This window comes from Cyanistes caeruleus, chromosome 18 (assembly GCF_971803275.1).
Source record: "Cyanistes caeruleus chromosome 18, bCyaCae1.hap1.1, whole genome shotgun sequence".
In the NCBI taxonomy this organism is placed as follows: domain Eukaryota; kingdom Metazoa; phylum Chordata; class Aves; order Passeriformes; family Paridae; genus Cyanistes; species Cyanistes caeruleus.
In genome coordinates this window covers 7,865,991-7,889,988 of record NC_141718.1, presented here as the reverse complement: position 1 = coordinate 7,889,988, position 23,998 = coordinate 7,865,991, and the positions used below count along the sequence as shown (strand labels likewise).

Here is a 23,998-nt window from a genome sequence, read left to right as displayed (position 1 = left end):
TCTAGTATTCCACAAAGTACCAAAGCCCCTTGGGTAAAGAAAACAAACCACATGGTAAAGATTAGGATAAAAAGAAAACTGTGTCAGGACTGGCAAGGAGGGGAAGCGACTAACATGTTATTGATGGTGTGTGTGCATAGCATGACAGCAGAGCCCTGCCTGCGGGCACAGTGTAAATGACAACTTCGTCACAGGCTCCAGCAGTTCGTGTCCCTACACTCTTTGTCCGTGGAAATAAGAAGGGTACAGCCAAAATAAACCAGGGGGTGGCTTTTATTGACTTTTTAAAGAAAAACACGATCATTGCCAACACGCCTCAGATACTTGGGAAACTACTTGTATGTGAATTGTATTTTGGCTCCCCAATGTTGAAAATTGTTCTTTCACACCATAAAATTTTTTCTCTATAAGCCATGGGCTTTTCCCAAACTCTCTCTCTGGAATCAAGTGCTCAAACCGATTATCCTTGTCATTCAGCCTCTAACTGGCCTTTCTTTCCTTAATGTTTTTTCTACAGCACTTAAGTTTTACCAGACCGGTGCCACCTCCCAGGGTTTTACTAATTTCTGCAGAAAAGCGGAGGACAAATACTTTCTGGTGTGAAAACGCGCTCTGAGCAATCCGACACAGACGATTGCAGCGTTTTCATGTGTAAACCGCACCCGGAGAGGAAACCGTAAACCGGGCCGGCTGCTTCGCCAGGGGCTTCATTACCTCGCGTTCGTTCCGTTCCTGCTCCCGTCCCGCCGCTGCTCCCCTCAGGGCCGGGCCCGCCTCAGCCCTCAGCGAGCGCGCGCCGCCCGTTTCCCGCCGCCCGCCGGCGCGCGCCCGACCCCGCCGGGGCGGGGGTGAATGGGAGGGGGGCGCTCGCGGCACGCGCCCAGCGGCACGCGCGTTTCCCCGCAGCCCCCCCTGCCCCGCCGCGCGCACAACGGCCGGCGGGGGCGGGGCCAAACGGGGGCGGAACCGACGCCCCAACACACCCCCTCGCTTGCGCTCTGGTCCCGCCCCCCGTCCCGAGCCCGTTCCCTCCTCCACAAAGCCGGGGGCGAAGCAGGGGAGGGGCGCGCGCCACTTCTGCCCGCCCCCCCGAGGGAGGCGGGGCCGGGCGCGGGGCGCGCGCGCGCGCGCGAGGACGCGCGGCGATTGGCTGGCGGCAGCGGGGGGAGCGCGTTTAACGGCCGCTGCGCCCCCGGGCCGGGGCAAAGCAAAACAAAGGCGGCGGCGGCGGGAGCGGGAGCCCGGGCGGAGCGCACGGCACGATGCCTCGGCCGCCCCTCGGCCCTCAGCGCTGCACACGCGCGCCCGGCCCCTGTCTATGACCCTCCGGCGGCCGCCGCCGAGACGATACCTTCGAGGCGAGGGAAGCCGTCGTGTCCGTCCCTCCCCTGATCTCCCCTCTTTGTTTTTCGGTGAAGGCCCGGCGCGGAGCTCTCGCTGCCCGCCGCGCGAGGACCGGGGGTCCCGCCTCCCCTCCTACCCGTGCCCCCTAAGGGAGAGGGGCCCGGGGACTGCTCGGAGCCCGGGCTGGGAGCGGAGTCGGCGCAGCGGTGAGTACCGAGCGGGTGAGAAACGGCCCCTGTTCCCTGTGCTGGGATTTATTTTTTTGGAGCGGGGTGGATGGCGAACGGGCGGAAGGCGGCTGCGAGAGGAGCCCCGTGCTGTGCCCCGGCCGGGGGGGCCGCTGTCTCCCGCGTGCGCGGGGCCACCGAAGCAACTTTGCTGGCGGGAGGAGGCTCGGGCGCTATTTATAGTGCCTGGAAATGACGGCAGCGCTGTCTGCCCGCAGCCTCCTCGGTGCGGGGCGGGTAAGGGCGGTTTACATAATTGAGGGGGGGGCGAAGCTGAGCTCGGCGCGGCGGGGACCGGTGGGGTCCCCCCGCGCTCTCCCCCGCTCCGCGCGGGGCCGGGAGCCGTGGGTTTGTGCACGGAGCGGCGCCCGGAGCAGCGCGGGGCCGCGCTCGGGTGGCCGCGCGGCCGTGCCGGAGGCCAGAGCGGGGAATGAGCCGTTGTCCTGCTGGAATCGCTGCGGGGGGGACAGAAAAGGCGACGGCGTCACCCGCCACGGCAGCTTCGTGCTCCGGCGCGAGAGAGGAAACGGCTTTAAAGGCGCACGGCCAGCAGCTCCCTCCTGGCGGGGGAGCGGGGTGTCAGCCGGTTACTTTCTCCGCACTTCTTTTCTCTTGTTATTTCCTGGTATGTAAAGGTGAAAATGAGGCTCCTGTGGCTCAGTCTAACTTGGAGGCTTTCCCCTGCTGGAGTAAGCTCACCGCAGGTTATTGAGAGTGCGCGCACAGGATGTGTCCGGCTTTGTGCAGCCGCTCAAAGACTCTTTAAGCGTGTTTCGTGTCGCTCCTTCCTTAGAGCCCCGCCGGAAGGGCGGGGAGGCCGATTCCTGACGCACCTGCTCCCGTGCCACGCGCGGCGGGCAGCCGCTGTTTCCCCGGCCGGCGGCGCGGGGCCCGTGCGGGGCCGCCCCCCCGCCACGCTTCTCGGGGTGTTTGTTTACACATCCGGGACCCGCGCGGGGCGGGGGCGCCCCGCCCCATTGGACGCCCCGCGCCCCGCCTCGATGACGTCACTGGCGGCGGGGCGGGGCCTCGCTTCGCCCGGCCCGCGGGACTCGGGGTTCGGGGCGGCCGTGCCGGGACGGCCCCGCCGGGAGGGCGGAGATCGCCGTGCCCGGCTCCTGCGGCCGGGACAGCCTGGGCCCTGCACTGGTAGGTGCGAACACGAGTAGAGCTTCGAGAGACACACCTGTCCTTGCGCTGGACCAAAGCACGGACTGTGCCGCGGCAGAGAGAGGAAAAATAGTTGGTTCGGGTTTTTGCTGTGCTCTGTGTGGAATAATGAGCACAGCCAGAGGAACTGCTCCTAGCTATGAGAGGGAAGTGAGACTTATTCACCACTGTTAGGGCGAGCTAGGAAATGGTTTGTGTTGTGCCTTTAACGGCACAAGTCTGTGGTTCCTGTGGTGTATATCAAACAGTTGTCTTTTCGAAGAGAGCAATATCAAATACAATTTGTTAAATGGGCCTTGGAATTATTTTAATTTCTGTAGTTGAAGAACCTGGTATATTGAATCTGGAAGAGTCCAGATTGCTTTCGGAAGTGTGAATTAAAAACACTTCTAGGAATGCCTTGAAGAAAAATATTTTCCTTTTACATTCCGGATCACAGAATTGCAAAGGTTAGAACAGTTCTTCAAGATCATTGAGCTCAACCATTAACCCAGGCCTGCTAAGGCCACCACTAACCCACATCCTCAACTGCCACATGTACACTTAGTGAACTTCTGCAAGGATTGAACTCTCTCAATTACTGATGGAAAGGGTTTAATTTAAGCCAAAGTCAAAACATCTTAGCATGTGATGCCTTTCATTCTGAAACCTTGCTTTGTTCTGGTTTTGTCTATTTCTGTTAACTTTAATAAGATTTAACTCAATCCAACATTGAGCTCAAACAAGGAATTTAAGGGAAACATTATGTTCTTAGGTCACTTTTTTTGTATCTCTTCTAACAAATGTGGCTTCATATCTACCTGTTCTACAAGAGCAAACTGTTTTCTGTAAATAATATAATAATATAATATAATAGTTCTTCCTTGTGCAGTTGTAATTAAATTATTTTGGGACACTAAGTATATAATATTTGTTTAAATGACTATTAATATTTAAGTCCTGCTCTTCATGCCAAATGAGTTAATATTTCAAACATATAAATGTGTCCCTTATCAAATGTTTTTCCAGTCATTCTCATGTCATCCCATGCTTTGGATGACAGCTTGTTCCCATTGTTGCTTTATTTTTTTAGATTCCTTGTGGTGTGTTCTGTGTCTTGTTTGTGAATTATGTCTGCCTTTGCAATTCTTTGTGTAAGAAATTTTCTTTTAGCAAGTGCTTCAGTAGTTAGAGTTTTTTCCTGCTTAGGATTAAACAAAAAATCCAAACTGAAACCCCTTGAAGTTCTGCTGTGGTTGTCTCATGTGCTAGGCCTGCTGTTCAGATTGCTTTCTCAAGGCTTCTTTTGAAGCTCAGTAACTGCTTCCTATAAACAGACTTTGTGGCTTTCACTATCTGCTCTAGCTGTATTACCAATGTCCTACTGCTAGAAGGGTGGTTAGTGCTGCCTTGCACACAGTTTACAACTATGATAAATCATTTGCATGCTCTTAGCTGGATCAGCATACTGTAAATTCCTTATATTGTCTCTCATTTCTGTTTGTGCTATTGACCTACTCAGGCAGTCACCTGCCAGCCAATGACATAAGTTGACTGTGCAGTGTTTGGAGTGCTCATTAGCACAGTGCATACATGGCCTGGGAACTGCTGGCCTCGGACAGACCAGGAGATGTTATCGGTGTTTAGCATCTTTTGTTTTCAGGCAAACAAAAAGGGTTTGCTTTCCAGCACAGCAGGAGGCTCTAGCGTGCTCTGACATATAAAGTCTCTGAAATGCACTCTGAGGATTAAGTTTGCAGTTGGGTGTTCTTTGTGCAGAATTTAGGTTTGGTATCAGATTGTGGGTTTGGTAGTTTCCATTAAGGCTATTCTGGTACAGTGAGGAAGTACCTAATTAGCTTTGATCAGGACACCAGTCAAGAAGGTCTTTGCCTAAAGGCCTAATTCTGCAGAGCATGAAAGAGTAGATATGGATCCCTGAAATCTTACTTGGTATTTGACTTAAAGCCAGATATGATCCTGCAACATTTTTGCTGAAAGCTGAAATGCAAATATATAATATATATTTACTGTTGGACAGAACAAGTGTTTTCCAAAATCACTTTCCTTGTTGCTTGCTATGTCGGAACTGACCACTAGAACAATTAAATAAACAATTAACTTCCTCTCATTCCCTGCCTTTTTAGTGTGATTTTCTGCATGGATGTCTTAAAGAGTACACCTGGTATAATGTATAAAGTGCTCGTATTTTGTGGAGAACTGTTTGAATCTTGTTCCTCATTAGAAGTGTGATGGAGTAGAAGCCATTAGTAGAACAGAACTGCTTTTTGCTGTGTTGAATGGAACTTGAACTGCGCAGCTCCTTAGAAAAAGGGGCCTGTAGTGCAGCCAGGCATTTGCTCCAAATAACACTTTGCTTTATGGCTGGACTTGTTGAATAACAGTTAACTCTGGTTTTGTTGTAAGCTGCTAATTGTTCTGCTCTTTTCACCTACAGGTTGTGACTGTTTCTCTTCTGTCATTTGTGTGGAAAGTGCCACACACACTCCAGAACAACAACGGCTTTTGCTTGCATATTCCAGTGTTTCTTTTGTCAGCGAGTTCAGCAAAGTTGTAATTCTTCAAGTGCCAGCCCTGAGCTGAGTGAGGAGCCACCAGCAGAGATGGTAAAAATGACAAAATCAAAAACGTTCCAGGCTTACCTGCCAAACTGTCATCGAACCTACAGCTGTATCCACTGCAGAGCCCATCTCGCCAATCACGATGAATTGATCTCCAAGGCAAGTGGTTTCTTTAGAGACCTCATAAATTATTTCTTAACCAAAATGGTTGTCACTGTGACACCACTGCTGGTAGATAAGGGATGCAAATTGATGCATACTTCAAGGTATCTTCCCTGGGTTCACTCTTGGGTCATGCATGTGTGTACTAAGAACTGGATATATTCTGGAAACTTCTGAATGTATCATAAAGGTTGATCTAATACATTTCCCATGTTAATGACCTGTGTCTGCTGTCAGGTGGGTTCTATTTGTGAGCTGTTGTATCTGAAAAATCTGCTGAGGAAAACTGTCAGAAGAAAGCATATATCTCTGTGTAGGGAAATTAGTCTGGTTACAGTTATTTCCGATAGAGACTTCTTTGACTGTTGGATTGAAGGTCACAAAACTGTCTGTTTCCAGAGTGTCCCATTTGTGTAATGGAATCTGTAAACATGCTTTTGCTGTCTAAGGAAAATGATTAGCCAGAGATGTTCAAAATAGTTGGGCTGTCTGAGCTTAGAGAGTAGGTAGAACCTTGGAACAGGCTAGGCCTGCCCTTATTTCCTGTTGCTAGAAGAAGCCAAGACTTGTGATGTATGAAATATGTAAGGAAGTTTGGGATAAATACTTGACAGACTGGTTAATTCTTTGCTCCAGACAAACTCCTGGTTAAATTGCTCTTTATGCTGTCATGAAGAAAACACTTAGTTGCTTTTCAAACATATTACAAAATGTTCCCTATATAACTGATTTGTCAAATAAAATTAGTTATAAAGGGTTTGACACTAAAAGTTCTCTCTGTTGCTCCTGTTTGTGTTCAGCAGCACTCAGGTGATGCTGCTTTTCAGTGCTGAAGAGATGGGAAGGCTTGAAAATGCTGCTACTTCTGAATTCAGGTTTTCTTTGGGTGAGGAGAAAGTATACCTGCTTGCTTATCCAAGGGCTATCCAGCAATAATGGGTTTTCCCCATACAGCTTTTACACTTTACTGGAATTTAATTTTTTTTTCCATGTTGATTTCAGAATTTAAGAGGCCTTTTTGGCACCACTGGATTCTAAATTACAAGCACTCAGAGTTTCATTATTCACTTTGTGTTCAGGGCCAGAAAATACTAGGAGGGGTTAATCTTTCCTGAACTTCAGGTTGAAGATACCTACAGGAAGAAAGAAACTTTTGCTGTTTCTCTTAGGATTCATTGAGAAAATACAGTCCAAGCACATAATAGGAAGCTTTTTTTTTTTTTTTGTGGATTTAGATTTTTGCATGCCAGGTAAGCTGCCACAGTTGCTACATGAGCCAGTTTTCTCCAAGGGCTTGGGAGCTTTGGTCAACAGAATACTTCAAATAGGTTAAGTAAATCACGTGTTCATTTTACAGTTTCATAAATAATTTCAAACATTAAGAATCGAATTTCTAATTTGAAGAAAACGTAGAGGACTCTTCAAAAAATCTCTAGTAAATACAAATAATTGCTTCTAAGTTGTTTCTAATGGTGTTGGGAAGGGTCTTAGAGGTGGATTCTACTTGATTTTTGGGTTCCTTAATTTTTGATGTAGACACTTCACAAAAGTATTTGTACTTGCAGGTTGACCATATGTTTATTTGACAGCTGATTCATATTTTGTCAATTCAGGATTTTTTTTAACCATATTTTATTGTCTAAATCTGTATGGTAAAAGAAATGCATTTAACTGTGTGGTATATTTTTGTATGTTTTTAAAATAAAAAGAACATTTGTCATCTATTGTACTTGTATTTGGGACATAGCTTTGGAAAACCCATCTTCCTTAGGCTGAAGCTTTACATAATGCAACATCAGAGAAGTTCTTCTGATGGAAACAACTGCAAAGCAATAGACAGACTTGGATCATTAAAAATAAGTACAGCTGGCCCTGGGAAGGGTGAAGGGTGCAAATAAAATCAGATTTTTTTTGTTTTGTTTTCTGAACTTCAATTAAAGTGCCTTTGTTGAAGCACATCATATGCAATGAACTTAGGTTAGAGATAGTTCTTTGACATACCGAGAATCCTAGTTACTGTAACTACTCAGATGCAGGAAAAAACCCCCAAACAAACAGAAACCAGTGTGAAGTATAGCAAGTTGATTTTATACCATCTAAAGTTAACAAAGAACAGTGTGGTTCCTGGGCTGGCTTGGATTTATTGACAGAGTAGAGACTTAGACTGTTCAACCTGACTTCCCCCCCATTGCCATACCTTGAAGGCCTAGTTCAAATCTAAAGCTCTGTGTTGCATTCTCTGAATAGAATTTTTGGTTGCAGATTCTCACTTTCTTCCAAATGCTTCCTGTACCATCTCATGCCAGAACCCAGTGCCACAGGACCTTTGCAGCAGATAAAGGCAAACAGTATTTACTTAATGCCTGGCTGAAGCTGCTTCCTTTGGGGGCTGTCCCTCACCCCATCTTTTCTGGGGACATGGTGCTTGTTTCTTCCTCATGTGTGGTCAGGGAAAATGAACCAAAATGTGTGGTGCACTTCTAATTTAAAGCAACTCCAACTGGCTTTCTAATGTGCTTTGAGGTGTAAGGATTTATTATACCTGACACTGTAGTGGTTTTTGACTTGAAGATGAAAAGATAAGCTATGCGGTGAACTGGGTGGTGTTTCTCTTAAATGTTGGTCTGTCATGGAAAAGCAAAAAGTGCTGCAGATTTCTGTCAATCAATCCCTTTGATTCTCATCCTCAGAATACCTGACTTCAATACAGATTTGCAATTCTTCTGCTTTTGAGAGCTGTTGATGTCAATTGTCTGACAAGGATGGCAGCATACACGAATCACCTTTTCATTTTACTTCTGTTCTTTTTGAGCAGCAGGATCTCTTTCTTGCCCTGGAATGAATCACAAAGTTCTCTTTTTCTTGTGCCCTTGCTGGTGACAAAATGGCAACCAAGAGTCTTGGTAATGGCTTAGAAATAAGAACACAGATTAATGAGACAGGACAAAAATGTGTTACCTCCTCAAGTGAATTCACTTCTGGTTATCGCTTTCTCTGCAGCTGTGAAAGGACTCTGTTGCCTGGTGTTGAAATCAACATGTTAGTGGTAGAACATACATTTCTAGAGGTTTTCACTCTCAATATAGGAGGTAGTAACCTTGTGTTTTCTGCCTGGAGAAGGCTTGGAGAGAGGACTGGTTGAGATTAGGAGCCCCAGACTTGGGAGGTCATTGTCAGTAGAGATAATGAGAAATGTTACTCTGTACAGCTGGACACATGCACACATGTAACAACAGTTGCAATAAAAATTTATAACTTCCAGATTATCTTGGGGTAGGCATTGATTTGAAGGAAACATAATAAGAGAACTAATGAACTGTAGGTTCAAATAAACTTTGGATTGAAGTAAGTGCGAGGTGGTGTCAGGTGCATCTGAGACATGACTGATTTGTGCTGCTAACAAGTATGTGAGTGCTGGAGACTTCAGACTGTCAGGATGCTAAAGGATTTTTTAAATGCGATGAGAAGGAATAAACCAATCATCACTACACTATCTTTACAAGATGGGGAAGAACCTATGCTTTTTAAAATTTCTTCAAAGAGGCAAATATTTTTCAAATCATATCCTACCATGATTGTAGGCAGGAAGAAAAGTAAACTATGAGCAAATAACCACAGGTCTTAATCAAGAGTAAGGCAAGGAGGTGATGCCATAGGAAGCCCTTGGTCGATTTAAAATGGATACTATAGGAGACACTTCTTGGATTTAAGATGTCCAAACAGCACATAAAAAGTGACCAAACAGTATTTGTTAATATTTTTTAAAATCCAAACATAATTAAATTTTGTGAGAACTCATACAAGACTCCTTGAAGTACAGGGGATGTTGTCACTTGTGTGGCCTAAAAAAATTTTATATATTTGCTACTCTTGGAGCAGTTCTGGAATAAGTTTTGTGGAAGGCCCAACTGAAAGAGCTTTGTTTTGTTTTGTTTTGTAATATTAGGAAATATGCAGTGATTATTAAGAGCACTTAATTTTATAGGAGACAAATGTTACTTGAAGGGCATAAGTTCCAAAGCACTTGAGAGTGGCTTGTACCTACCAAGTTCCAATAATTGTTTAGAAATTCAGGTATGATCCAACAAATTACAAAAAAATACAAATACTTAATAGAATCTTGGAACCTATTGGGTATACTGCAAAGAATAATGTTTTGTTACTCAAGGTTGACCTGCTTGAAAGACTGTTGAAGCATCTTAGAGTGTGTCTTAATTCTGGAAATGGAGAGAATTTGGATTACTTTGCATAGATGTCTGTATAAATACTGTCACTTTCTTCTGTCTCATTCATTGGCAAGCATATCTGACCAGAGGGGAAAAAAGTCATGTGAAGTCACAGACAAGACTAGATGTGTCAATATTTTCAAGACTGAGTTCTGCATAAAGGTATATATATATATATAAAAACTGTCATTGACTGCACTGGGAAATCCTTGCACCTTGTGGGTGAAATAATGATGTTGGTGGTTAAATTTAATTCTCCAAGGCATTCAGTATGATTGCTCTTCTATTATTGATGAGAAGGAAGAGTCTTAAGCCTAAACAGACGCTAAAACATTTTTAGGCTTGCTTAGCAATCTGTGGTTTTGTCTTCCATTGTTTAACTGATGAGATCAAGAGGACTTTTTTTAAAGGGTTTATTGTCTTTAAGTAAATATGCTGTGCTTAGCTTGGTTCCATTTGTAATCTTCCTTTGCTTATGGTATAATGAGTATTTAGAAAAATAGATGGGCCTGTTTTATGTATGCTTGAAGGCTGTTTTTGTTCCCTCACTAATTTCATAAATATTCTGGTGATAATTTTTTTCTCCAAGAGACTTCTAGTTTTTTGAGTTCATCTTTTTCTTCTGGGGGAAGAATCTAGTTTTTGAAAGAGAAGCAATCTTTGGAGAACATCCAAGAATAGATTTGAAGGCTTAAAGAAGTTGGAAAGTGCAAGGGAAGTGTTCTACTCTGTGTATTTTGACATAATTATTTCTGAAATCCATTCAAGAAGCTGCATAGGTCAAGATAACTTGTCCTGCCTGACAAAGTCTTCACTTTGGGGAAATGCCATTTGCCAGCTTTGCAGGCATGCAGCATGTAGTTTTTGGGGTAGAATTTTTTAAGGTTATTCTCTACATATTGGACTTCTATAACTTGCTTTATCAAATTCAGTAAATAATTGAATGAAAATGAACTTTAAAAAGAAAATATTTATTATGGAGTCTTCTAGAACTTTCCTAGGAAGCTGCTGAGCAGCAGCATCTCTGGTGGTCTGCATTATCAAAGAGTTGGATGTAAGGAAAACACCAACTGGAAAAAATGTGGGGCTTTCCCCCGATAATTTTTTTTGTCTGTACCTTATGTTGAATTCAGTTTTCTGAATTTATGTTGCAAGTCTTGAAGTGAGAGAATATCTCATGCATCTTGCTGAGGACATAATTTCACACATCTGAGCACTTGTGTTTCTGGTTTACTTCAAGAATGCTGCCCCTAACAAATACAATTTTCTGTATTTCCCTAATTTGTTTATTTGTTCAGAGAACTGATTCAGCTTGATCTATCGTAGCTTGTAAAGGGAACTCCAGCAAATGAAAGGAAACTCAAGAAAATTAAACCGAATTAAGACCTATGGACTTCTTTCGTTTTCCTTCTTTAATATTTTATTTCTGTGTTTCAAGTAGCTTGGAGACAAGACACTGGTAATGCCCCTGGGCTCAGAAGAACACCTACCTCGTCCCCAGTACATGCTAAGACATCGGTTTCCCTGGGTATTTGCTGTAGAATGCGATCTCTGGCCATGCAATCTAATCCCATCTCTGGGGAATAATTGATGGCATAAGCTTTTCAGTAGCATCCCTTCCCCCACCCATGCCTTCAGCTGTGCCTTAGGGCAGTAAATACATGTTCTGCTTGACTGATACTTTTTCCTCCTGAGTAAAGCAGCTAATCCTGGTGTTAGAGGTAAGGGTGGGTTTAATTTACAAGCATAGATCGTACCTAATTCTGCATGTGTAGGAGTGTGCAAGTGAAACACGTATAAAGCTTCTTTACTACGTGATGTATTGGTGACAGAGGTCTGTCAGATGCCTTGAAAAGATCCTAGTTCCAAGCTGTTCTTGCAGGTGACTTTACTGTAGTTTATAAACATAATTAGACATTATTTCTGGTACTATTAGACATTCTGGATACTTTCAGCTGTGCTGAAACAAGAAAGCATGATAGATCTTAGACAGCCTTCTGTATAAATGGGCAGCTGGTCAAAGATAAGGATTTTCTAAGGAATAAGTTAACTCATAAATTTCCCAGCTTCTAAGTAAAAATCCTGGTTGCTGTGAGTCGTTGATGAGAGTTGGTCACACTTGCCACTCTCTTCTAATTCCTCTCTAAGGCATATTTAAGACTGTTGGAATAGAATGTTCTGCTTTAGTTTTGATTTATATGTTGTGCTTGTGATCTTGGAAGTGCTGAATAAATGTTGCAAAGTTAAAGTTTGTTTGCATAGGTGATGTTTATTCTATTGAAGAGTGGTTTGTCTGCAGACTGGTTTGAACAGTTGTGCCTGTTAGTCCTTGACACTGCCATTTAAAGTACTTGCTTTCATTTTCTTTGTGGAGTTGACACACAAGGTGTTCAACCTGTCAGACCCTTAAAATTCGTATTGGTGTAACTGAATCATACAGTGCAGACTGTGAGAAACCTAGTGCTGGTAAAAAGCAAATGTTCAGTATTAATTTTTTTTGACTTATGCAAAATATTGTTTATAGCCAAGTTATAAGCTTAGCAAGCAGCTCAGACACCAAACTGAGTTGTCCTCTTGTAATTTCTAGTAGTAGGATGCATCAGAAAGTAGAATTCTGATAATAAATACTTCTTACACCATTAGGAGAATGCATCTGGGAAAGATGTATACATTTTTGTGGTGTTTGACTAAAATTTTGGGGGGAAAAATCTCAGCTGTTCATGTGAATAGGAAACAGACTGCCAAGTGCTAACAAGAGATGGGTAATAAAAGACATGGGAATTTAAAAATGGATATCTTTGCAGTGCTCTTATTCCAGTCAGAGCCATGTAAGAGCTCTGCATGGCTGGACTGCAGACCATTCAGTGCCCAATGAAACACAGATGATGTGGCTGGGACCTGGTTTTAAAGGGAAGTCAGAGTTGCCTGGACCCACGTTCTGTGTTCCAGAATGCAGTTACACAAGTTGCTGCAGGTTCTTGTTGAGTTATCTGAGTGATGTAAACATGGAGGAACTTGCTCTTTGCAGCTGGGCAAGAAACAAGTGCTCTGTGGCATGTAAATACAATCCTTAGCCTCTAAACATGACTGTAGGTAGGAAAAGATGGTATCAAATGGATCAGTCATACTCTGGGAAGGGGAAGCAAGGCTGGAATGGAGGAGCTTTTCACAGTGAGATGTTTGTGAACAGACTTTCTAAAATCACTGTCACCGGAAAAGATTCTCTGTTGCCTTTCCCTCTGCTTTACCTTGATAATCCTAAAAATGAGAAGGTAATGGCCATTTCTGAGGGTAAATAAGCTAGGAGAGTGCAGTATATCTAGGGCAACAAAGCAAAGGGTGCAAGAAAAGTAATCTTTAAAAATATATTAGGAAAAGAAAAACAACTAAAGCAGTGCTTTCCAACCAGTGGTTTGTATTTCATTTGGCTTGAATTTTTTTTGAGCTTATGAAACAAGAGAGGAGAATAGCTGCTTTTTGTGCTATTCCTGGCATCCTGTTACTGCCCTCTGCTTACTTTTGAAAAATGCAGGGTCAAAGGAGAGCTTTTATTAGGTGATACTAAGTCAAGACTAAACATAAACTTGGCAGAAATACTGCATAAGATAGTTCAGGAGATCTCCTGACTCTTGTTGTTTTCTGGAGTCTTTTTTTCTTCTCCAGCCTGCTGGGGAACTTCAGGTATGGCATATAAGTAGTTTAAAAATTATTCTATAGGACCAAACAAAACAACCTCCAACCCACCACATTAATTTGTATGTGATTGGCATGTGTAATTACACTAACACATGATTAATAGAGAGTATTTCTTGGTGGTATTTGTAAAAGGATTTGTGAATTCTAATTCACAAGTTTTTAAAGCAAGGGGAATGGCTGCAACCTCTTTAATTTTAGGAATTTTTACAGTAGCTTAACCAAATATGGTCATCATGGCTTTGGAGGTTTTTTTTAATAATATCAGGTATGTGAAACAAAGAAGTTACAGTTTTACATTTTACTGAATAAGAGGATTTTTGAAGTGTTTCCTTTACCTTTTCTTAAATTTTGGAGTTGCATATCTGTAGTTTTCTCCAAGTTAATGTGTTGTTTACCCAGGCTGGTTACTCATTTGTTAATGGGCAGTTTTTAAGAGTATATATCTGAAGAGTTTTTGTTTTCACCTGCAGTAAACATTCTCTGTTTGTTACTGGCTCTAGTCTAGAGAGTCCTGGTTATTCTGTAGGAACTGCAGAGTGTAGGTCTGCACCACTCTGCCAATTTTGTGATGTTTAAGTACCTCAGGAGAACTGAACTAGTGGGGGTTTTGTTTGTTTTAAAGGCAGCTGGAAATTACTTTCTGCCAGAACTGTTCTGACTCTGTCCTCAACCAGGTCTCCTCTTTTCAGGGTCACTACCACCTGAAGTTTCAGCTTTCACTGTCCTGTACAGCCTATCTGGTTTTCCTTGCCTGGTGAAAAATAAGACTTGTAGTTCTGGCTGGTGGAGACAGTACTTTTTCTTAGAACCTCCTTAGAATCACTGAGGAGTTGGACTGTAAGGTCATCAAGTCTAACCACAAACGCAACACTGACAAGTCTACCTCTAAACCGTGTCCCCAAGTGCCACATTTGTGTCTCTGTGACTCCATCACTGCCCTGGGTAACCTGTTCCAATGCTTGACAACCCGTTTGGTGAAAAAATGTTTTCTGGTATCCAACCTAAACCTCCCCTGGTGCTACCTGAGGCCATTTCCTCTGGTCTTGTCACTTGTTAGATGGGAGAAGAGACTGACCCCACCTTGCTACAACCTCCCTTCAAGTATTTGTGGAGAACAATAATATGTTCTCTCAATACTTCTTTCAAATGGTTGCTAAAATAATAAAATATTAGTGCTATAAGCTGTTAAGTAGAATTTCTCTTCTGATGTTTAAGATTTTACAGATACATGAGGGCTGTATGTGACTGCCACTATTGCTACCTAGAGCAGTCCAGAGTCAGGGATTTCTTTAAACATTCTTTATTTCAGTATATAATCTGGTTAGTGTTGATCAAAAAGGGTTAATTTAGATGCATTTTCCTTTTACAGGGTGTGGGGATTTTTTGCACACTGTTCTGAGTAATTAAAAGACAATAATTATTGCTGTTGTTTTGCTAGTTGGTAGACCAGCAAAATACCTATTTTAGTGTCAAATGACTTTGATACTAAAAATGATGTGGTGTGATGATATAACTAGATATAACCTGTCAGAAGAAGAATCTGTTGCAGAAAGGACCTTCTGCCTATGATTTCATGCCTGATGTTACTAAAACCATGCAAAAGTATTCAGGTTGATATTTTTCTTCCAGAAACCTTCCATGTTGATCTAATGCAGGCTTCTGAAAAGTTGGTCTGTGATGTTCAACACTAGAACCACAGGGATTGTTAAAAACAATGGTACTTTCTTTGCATCATGGATAAAGTAGTTGATTTTCTTTGAAAGTAGGTTAGAGAATGGAAAGGCTGAAAGAAAAAAGAAAGTAAGACAGTTTACAGTTTTGGATTTTTTTTCTTAAATGGAATTCAGTGTGGAAGAGAGAAAAAAAGAAAAACTCAGTTCCAGTATGATCCTGTTTGGATGGAAAATGTGTGTGTCTAAATTACCAAGTAATTCAATGCAGAAGGAACCAGATGAAAGCAATGATGTGTCTGACACAGGTTTGGGATGTTTTACCTGTGGCTGTCTCTGATCTGCTCACAAGTTCTCCCAGCATGTCTGCAGCTCACATCCTGAGCACGTTTGGGGCTCTGTGTGCATTAACATTGCTGAGTGCATGGAAGAAGAGCTGCTGGTTTAGTTGGTTCAGAAGGATCAAGGGTGCAGTTCCCAGGCATTGAAACTGCTCCACAAGCCAAACCAGGCCCCAGTAAGTGTGGCTGATTAGGGGTTTTAATTCAAAACTGTGCTACTGCTCTGAACTAAAACATTAATTTAGATCCAGCCAAGAAAGTCTAAGTCATTGTTTGCCCATAATTTGTCAGGAATGTGAGAGATTTGAAAGCATTTGCCTGTGGTCAGACATTTGATGGTAACAGTTGTCTTACTAAAATGAAGCTGAGCTTATCTGTGAATTATAAACTGATCAGATGCATTTCCTGAGTACAGTATGCTGGGTTTATGCTTGGTCCATAATTTCACTGCTCTTATATCAAATGATGCAATGAAATTTGAAATAAATCATCTTTTGGCTGCAGCAGTGGAAGACAGAGGAGATGGGAGTAATTCCCTTTGAGTTAAAAGCAGATTATTTCAATTAGCATGAAGGATGTCTAGGAAAATGAGAATTGATATCTTGCAGAGGGGTAGGAAAAAACTGTTTTGCTTGGGTTATGGATGTTGAATTTTGAGCAATAGCACTTGACAAAGTAAAATAAAATCATTGTTAAAAATCTAATGTAGATGACAACTTGTCTGACCAGACTTTCCTATAAAGAACTGGTATAAAGTAATTAATCTGAAATAGTTTATATCTGTATTATCATTGTATGTTTACTTACCCTTCTGGAACTAATTTTTTTTTTGTGGAGCTTGTGTTTAACTTGTGCAATTTCTTTTTTTTTTTTTTTTTTAATGCAGTCCTTCCAGGGGAGCCAGGGACGAGCCTACCTCTTCAATTCTGTGTGAGTATGTGGTTATGGTTCTGTACACCACCTGCAGAGTGTAACTTTATGCTTCCCAAAGGGAAAACAGTAGGAATTAATATAGCTGTACTTTGCCCTGTTCTTTTTAATGCTGGCTTTACTCACCAGCAATAGTTATTAAAGCACGACTGGGCTGATTCTGAAGCATTCCTTTGCACATATATAAGTTTATCTTACATTTTAAGTAACTGTGTTAAGAGCTGGAAGATTAGGGGAGTGTGTTAATGTGAAATTCCTTTTGTGTATGTAATGGTAGCTGTCTCGAGCAGAAGCTGCCGTTCTGAGATACTTCAGAAGTCACAAGATATTGAGTGACTGTAAATTTTCTTTAGACAACTCTGCTGTGGTCTAAAGAATTTCCCAGTCTGACAGTTGGATACATTTACAGGTTAATGTTTCAGTAAACTTGGTACATCCTAAATGACCTTGAATATTGCAATGTACTAAAGGCAAAATGTCTCAGTGATCTTATCTAGCCTAATATTTGCAATCATAGTCACGTCCTTCCCTTGATAGGAGGCTCTTTGCATTTGTTAATGGGTATATTTTAAGTTTTTAATGTGCAGGATTACATTTTTGTCTTTATTTTTCAGCAGTTTTTTGTGTTGTAGCATTTTGCAAAAGAGATACAGTTGAGTGTCCTGGTCTATTTTTGACCAGGATAATGGAACTGTAACTGCAAAGGATTTGATTGCAGATCCTTGAAATTTTTTTAATATGTAGTTGCTCAGTGGTGACTCGGGATTTTTGCTATAATTCTAATAAGAAGAATCTGGTACTACAATAGCAAAAATGGCAAAATTTTTCTCTTGTTTAAAACTGTCTAAAAACTTGGTTTAGTCTTGCCTCATGTTTTCTGCATAGACTCATTTGTGGAAAAATTGGCTTGATGCAGTACTTCATGGGATATTTTCTTTTGAAATTACTGTTTGTTCATCAGAGCTTAGTCTGCTGATCTGTAGCAAAGAAATATTTGTGGCTTTTTTCTTGCTGCTATTTTGGAGCTGGTTCTAAATTCAGCTATTGGTGCTGATTCACTGGGACAGACTTCCATTAGAGAGGTCTCAAATTGTTTTTGAAGTAAAGCCTGAAACTGTAGAAGTGTCCAGTTACTGTGTAGTGTTCTGTTCTTTGGGAGTTTAACTCTTTAGTTTGTCTTTGTTGCTGGGAGCAAGTGGATATCACCAACAGTGGCACCACAGCCACTTAAAAACAAAAAACACACCCCATTTTTTTTTCCCATCCTTCTGCTCAATGTAACAGGAAGTTACTTCTGCAGCACTGAATGAATTAGGCATTTTTTTAAACTGTTTTTTGTCTGCAGGAGAAAAGGTGAGAAACAGTAAGAAAAGAAACACACTCATCTGTTAACATAATTTCTCCTTTTTTTTTTCAGGGTAAATGTGGGCTGTGGTCCAGCAGAGGAGAGAGTTCTTCTGACAGGTTTACATGCTGTAGCAGATATCTATTGTGAAAACTGTAAAACCACTCTTGGATGGAAATATGTAAGTAACTTACTTAAATCCTCAGTAAATGTTTGTATGTTGAAGCAGAGATGATTGAGTAGCCATTGAATAGCACCTTTGTTGACAGTTATGGGGAGTTAGCTCTGGTGCTTTTGTGTACATCAGGCTCTAATATAATCTTGTTTCCTTGCATCTGCAGAAATGCTGTAGCAGATAATAACTTTTTTTCTGGACTGCAAATCAAGTATGAGCTATAGGTGCTATTACAGCTATCTGGTATTTCTGTATTTGGTAATCTTTTTGCAACACTACCAAGCACACATGCACTAAACCAGGTGGGAGAAATTGTCAGAGTGACTCTGTAATGTCTTAGATTGCAAAAGCCGGTTACATAGCAAAAATATTAATTACAGTAAACTGTACTGAGCATATTACACCGTTTATAAGTTATGTGGACTCGATTCTGTTTGAAAACTTACCTGTGCACTTGCAGCTGTATTGCAAGTTTGAAGTTTTGAAAATATTAGATTCTGGGTAGGATTTTCACTGATTGTGTAGCTTCAGATTGTAGATGTTTTCCTAATGCATTCCCTGTGATGATGAATACAGAAGAGAGCTTTTGAAGAGGTTTGCATTCCCTCTTTTCATTACTTCTGGGAATAAATAAATAACACATATAACGTGCCATTTTCTAACCTTCACTTTAAAAAACATTAAAATTCCCTAAGCAGAGAGAGAACATGAACAGTTCTACAGCAAGATCTGTGCAGCAGATCTGCTGATTCCACTTAGGAGAAGTTTGCTTCTGTTTCCTTCTCAGTACTTTTCAACCTCTCTTTTTTTTCCCTCTCTCCCCTTACTCAGTGTAACCAATGCGGGTTGTTAACTGTAAGGACTGGTTTGTATTATCAATGTAAATTTGATGTTTAAAATACTTAATTTCCTGAGCTTAATTCAGTGTTGTCTTCATCTTTTTTCTTTTTCCTCTCCAGGAACATGCTTTTGAGAGCAGTCAGAAATACAAAGAAGGAAAATTTATCATTGAACTTGCCCACATGATAAAAGACAATGGCTGGGAGTGAACCACAACCTTTTTCCTTCTGTTTGGACTATATTCTGTGGAACAGGCTTTACAAAGACTAATGCAAAGTAAAGGAAGAGCTTGGCTAGAGTGGCCCTGAGAATATCACTGAACTCTGAAACCTCACAAATGAGTAGTGTAGTGTAAGTGGCTATTTCAGGCCATGTTTGCCTTTTCTCCTTGTGTAAGTTCCCTCTTTTTGTACGTGTATTGTGTGAACAGTTGTTTTGGAACATTTTGGATGACCTTTTTCTAAACTCTCTCAGACTAGAGAAACAGTTCACTAATTGAAAACAGATTTTACTGGTTAGCATCTCTCTCTGACCTATGCCTTTAATGCTACTTCTGCTGTGCATGCTTCTTGCCTAAACACCTACACTCCAGTCCTGTAGAAGTTCTATACCTGAGCAGTCCGAAAGAATGTATGGGATGGGGTGCTTTTTTATATGTAGCAATTTCTGATGTGTTTGGCAGTGAAGAGGATGCAGTATTGTCGTTATTAATTTCTTTTTTTAATTTGAGTGTACCACAACCTATGTACATCTTGTAGGTGAATTGGTTAAAGGTACAGTGCTCACTTCAAAAAATACTTCAATTGCACTGACTGAAGTTAGCAGGTCTCAAGTTGTTAGGAAAGGTTATGCCAGAGGCTTGGTATCTTAATGATATAACATAGAAAGATTTTAAATCAATAATGCTATAGAATATGTTCCTTTAAGACCAACATATTCCCTAAGGAGTTTGCTGGATAAAAAATTTATAAAACTATAGCTTTCAAGATTAAAAAGACAGAAAAATATATGCATCTTCTATTTTGAAAAAAAGTAAAAATTAGTTGGTATATTAGGAAAAAACAAAGTTTTGGTACTGTACCTTTGCCAGTAACAGGGACTTGTGCATCAGTAAATTTTTATGGCTGGTTCCATTTACATGTATAGTCCTAATGCACTGGACAAAGAGGTTGTTGTCAAGGAAACTTGTTGAAGTCTTCTGCTACTGCTACATTTGAACAAAAATATTTATTTTTGTGAGAAATGGCCAGAGCCTATGACATGAAAATTAATATAGTACCTGTAGGAAAAGGAGGAGTAATAAGAGGGAAGTTTGACTTGTTTTTTCATAAAATAAAATAGCAAGATAGTTTTTAAAATTTGGGGGTGGGGAAAGGGTTTCCTGGTTTGCTGGCTAAATCATCCCCAAGTATCTTTTTATAATAAAAATTTGTATGAAACTCACCTTCTCTTTTGTTCTCATGCTGTTTCTTTAATGGAATCAGTTAATGAGAGAAACTTCTGGAAAGTATATGCACAATATGAGCTGTTGGTATCTGTGTATGCAAACTGAGCAACTGTGAAAGAAATGCTCTACATAAATTTGCTAACTTAATTTTCAAATTAAACAGTCTCTACAGACTTTTTGTATGTTAATCCTTTTAATGCTTGAGGACAAACTGTTTGAAAAAAAACCCTTTAACACTACATAAGTCCTATAACTGAACAATACAGAAGCCTTGCAATACAAAATCCCTTTCTCTCAATAACAATTCTAATATGGCACCTATGAAATTGCTCGCAGGTGCTGCTGCTGCTGTTCTGTTTTTGGGAATCTCTCATAGGCTTTCTGAACTCTGCTGCACTTTAGAAATTGTCAGACATGAAAAATTATGCCAATGGGTAGGGGCAATACGAATCTTTAAAACCAGCTTTCCAGTGTTTTTGTGGGGAGGAGGAGTGAGAAGAGCATTCTCCCAGGTGTACACATTCTCTGTGATGCACGCTGGCTAAACTGCCTGCCAGATGTCATGGTTGATACCCATGAATTTAAAATGTAAGAATAGAGAATTAGTTCAAGTTGTTGGGTTTCAGTCCTTAGGCCTGAGGAGGTACAGTTAAGTTCAACCTGGATTTTGTGGCTCACACGTTGCTATTTCATGTTCACATCAGGTCTCATTTTTAACAATGTCATTGATGCAAGATGGGCTTGGGTGTTGCCTGTCTCGTGCTCTTTTTGATCTGGAATTCTTGGGATTTTGTTTTCCACCATTGCAAAGTATGTTGCCAACAAGGAAGGCGCTAAACTTCTATCGGCAAAAAGTTTGTGTTGGCTTCTAAGTCCTGTTGCAATGTTGATACTTGTGAACAGCTTGTGATGTTTGTGTATCTTTGGGCTTTTCTTATTCCCTGGCTGCAGACTTGCTGAGGCAGTACACTGGACTGAAGGCAAAAGTAATGGCTGCTTTTCCAGAGAGAGCTGAAATTAAAGAAAATATGTAAAGTATTAAAGATTTTTCTCTCCAAAATTGGGGGTTTGACTAGCTCTTGTTAGTAAGCTAATGCCGTCTGTAACACAGTCTTATTCTTAGAAATTCAACCTCTTTCTTCAGTGCATTATTTATATTTCAAACTGGACATTTTCACCAAAACCTTAATTAACTTTGATGCCAAAGGTTGGGGACTTCAAGTGCTTAGCACATAGAGCTTCAGACTACTGGCATAAAGAGTTAATGACCTATATGTGATGTTTATGGCTTTTAAGAGAACCAAACAAAGCAATATTCTCTTTGGTCTGTTATTAAGAGTGGATGCTTAGAAGGAGTAAAGAGTAGAATCTAGTGCAGAATTACTATTTTATGCTGCCATGTAATAATTCTTGAGGCCCATTCTTTTGAGGGAACATGTGAATTTTCTTCCCATGTTGTTTGGCAGCATCAATGATTATTTTCTCCCCTTATAAAGATATAGAGAATTCTTGTTATTGGTTTTGGTGAAAGTTGAATCCAGATAGCAATGACTGCTGGCTGATGTGAAGAGGTCAGTCTGGTCACTGAACCCTCCAGCAGTCATTTGAAAGAAAAATAAACTTACTTGAAAAAAAAAAATTTTACTAAAGCATTTTCCCTCTAACCAATTTTTGTAATATATTAAAGATTATATTTAAAGTTTGTATGTGTTTGCTCTGGGCAAGTTTACTTCCCCTCCAACTTGAGCACTTTTGTTACTTGTACTGGTTATTTTTGGTCTTAACATTTATTTTGTATTTTGTTTTTTATAAATTGTAACAAAAAGCTTTTGTGAACCTTTGTTTCTTGCTGGCTCTTTCTTGGACCAAATGAACTGACTATGAGCTGGCTTAGAAGAAATGTTCATTGGGATGCATAGGAATTTGCTAGCAAAAATGTACATGTATTGAAAGTTTTTTTCCACTGAACCTCTAAAGCCACGCCTGTCCTAAAGTAATTAATCATAATTCAGTGTGACTTTAGTAATCTGACCACACATTCTCTGTCTAGGTCCAAAATAATGGTTGTAACAGTGATTTTCCAGCACTGAGTCTGCTTCCAAACCCTAGAGTTCTTTGGCTGGTTACTTTAAGTACCTTTCTGATTACTAAAAGGCAATGCTGCCATGTATAAAAATCCTGTCACATTGCAAACTTGCTGTGAAATCAGCTGCAGAATTTGGTGAGGGATTGCAGACCGCTCACCCTAACCACTCCTGCTGTATGCTTTTAGAGGCCTGGTAATCTTAACTTCATTTGCCAGTTAAAAGGGCCGGGATATGAATTTCCCTTGTTGATTGTAAGCTGTACAATGGCAAACTGTATGAAGGAAGATTGTTATGGCTCCATCTTAATGTCCCAGTAGCAAGGCCCAGCATAATGACCAGTGTGGGTGGTATGCCTGTGTGCCTGCAGTCCTTGGGAGAGGAGGGAGAATATGGATTATGATATTTCTTTGAGTTAAAAACTGGCCTCAGAGGTTCTGACCGAGACCCACTGCCCCTATAACCAAAGGTCATCTGTATTTCCCGCTGATGGATCAGTGCAAGAGTTCCCTGAGGCTGGGTGCCAGGGTTGGTGGCCATGCACTTCCCTCCAAGTGCCGCTTGTAGGGCTCCTCCTGCCCGCTCATCTCAGCAGCCAGATTGCAGCAGCAGCAACCTCCAGACTCACAGACCAAACTTCAGTCATCTCCAGCCTTGGATATTGGCCATGAGAGGAAGAAGCTGTCAAATTATTATTAAACTTCTTGGACACTTTATTGGACTTCACTGAGACTCATGTTAAGCCAACCAACAGTATAAACACTTACTGGAAAAGGAACAGATGCTTCAGAGGTTTCTTTTTAAAGGACTGTTACAAGTGGTTTAAGGTCTAAAGCATGAGTCATAAATGGCAGTTGAGTTGTGCCTCATTGTTTCTTAAACTCTTAAAAATGCTTTCTTTTACAGGTGACATGGCTGTGTTGCTGTTTTGTCCTTGCAATACTGTACATCATTTGTTGTTTCACTATATTGTATCTATTCGAGGTATCACAATAAAAGCTTTCAATTGTTTTGTTGGGTTACCTGTTGGTTTTGTGCTATCTTTTCTTGCTAATTGAGTTCTCAGGCTTTATCCTCTGGTAGGGCCAGAGAGAGAAGACAGTGCTCCTAGTTGCTCTTAAAAACTCATAAATAGGTTGAATCTGATTTTTGTGCAATTTTAAGACTGCCACAAAATATTTGGGGTTTTTTCCTTTTACAAATCTTTGCAAAATACAGAAGTTTGTGTTGCTTCTGTTTGGGCTTTTGCCTATTTTGAGCCAATTGTGGGACCTCTGCATGGTGAGAGTCAGTCTGCACAACCCCTACCCCAAACAAATCCTGAGAGGAAGTGTGGGTGTGCTTTTTGTTGTGTCAGTTTGATCAGCATGACCTGAGGAGCACTCTGAGCACCGCACTCCCTCTGTTCATTCTGCTTTGGCTGGGAAGAACTCCTGTAGCTCCTCTGATCAGGTTATTGGTCTTGTCAGTGATACAATCCCCCTGGTCTACCTGAGGCTCAGAATGAAGTCCTTCAGTGCACACTTATGTGGTGTCTTCAATAATCTATCATTTCATCTCACAAAGGGATAGGGATGTTCTCCATGCAAGATCAAACACATTATTTCCATCTTGAGAAAATGGAAGATAGCCAGCTACCCTTTTTCTTATTGAAGTGCTGTCTTAGGGGCATGAAATAAGAATCCTTCCAGAGCTGAAAAAAACCCCAAACCCTAGGGATAAAATGGCATTTTATGTGAGAGGTATGGTCTTCATTGTATAAAAACCTTTTTGACAGACT

General features: G+C 41.2%; 1 protein-coding gene and 1 long non-coding RNA gene across 3 annotated transcripts; one reads left to right on the top strand and one right to left on the bottom strand.

Moving 5' to 3' along the window:
• Positions 1–1,079: 1,079 nt before the first annotated feature.
• YPEL1 (yippee like 1) lies at positions 1,080–23,240 on the top strand. Of its 2 annotated transcripts, none has more exons than XM_086856308.1 (5): positions 1,080–1,550; positions 5,179–5,461; positions 16,284–16,327; positions 17,745–17,853; positions 18,807–23,240. In XM_086856308.1, exons 2-5 carry the CDS (start codon positions 5,345–5,347, stop codon positions 18,894–18,896), a joined length of 360 nt encoding a protein of 119 aa, XP_086712434.1. In that variant the 5' UTR covers positions 1,080–1,550; positions 5,179–5,344; the 3' UTR covers positions 18,897–23,240. The 2 variants fall into 2 exon arrangements, with proteins under 2 accessions (XP_086712434.1, XP_086712433.1); XM_086856307.1 differs by lacking the exon at positions 1,080–1,550 and adding an exon at positions 1,822–2,196.
• LOC111936533 (uncharacterized) lies at positions 7,017–18,407 on the bottom strand. The gene is made up of 3 exons (XR_015277801.1): positions 18,294–18,407; positions 8,423–8,484; positions 7,017–8,297 (listed from the first exon to the last, which is right to left on the bottom strand). It is a non-coding gene; the product is annotated as an uncharacterized LOC111936533 (long non-coding RNA).
• Positions 23,241–23,998: the final 758 nt, after the last annotated feature.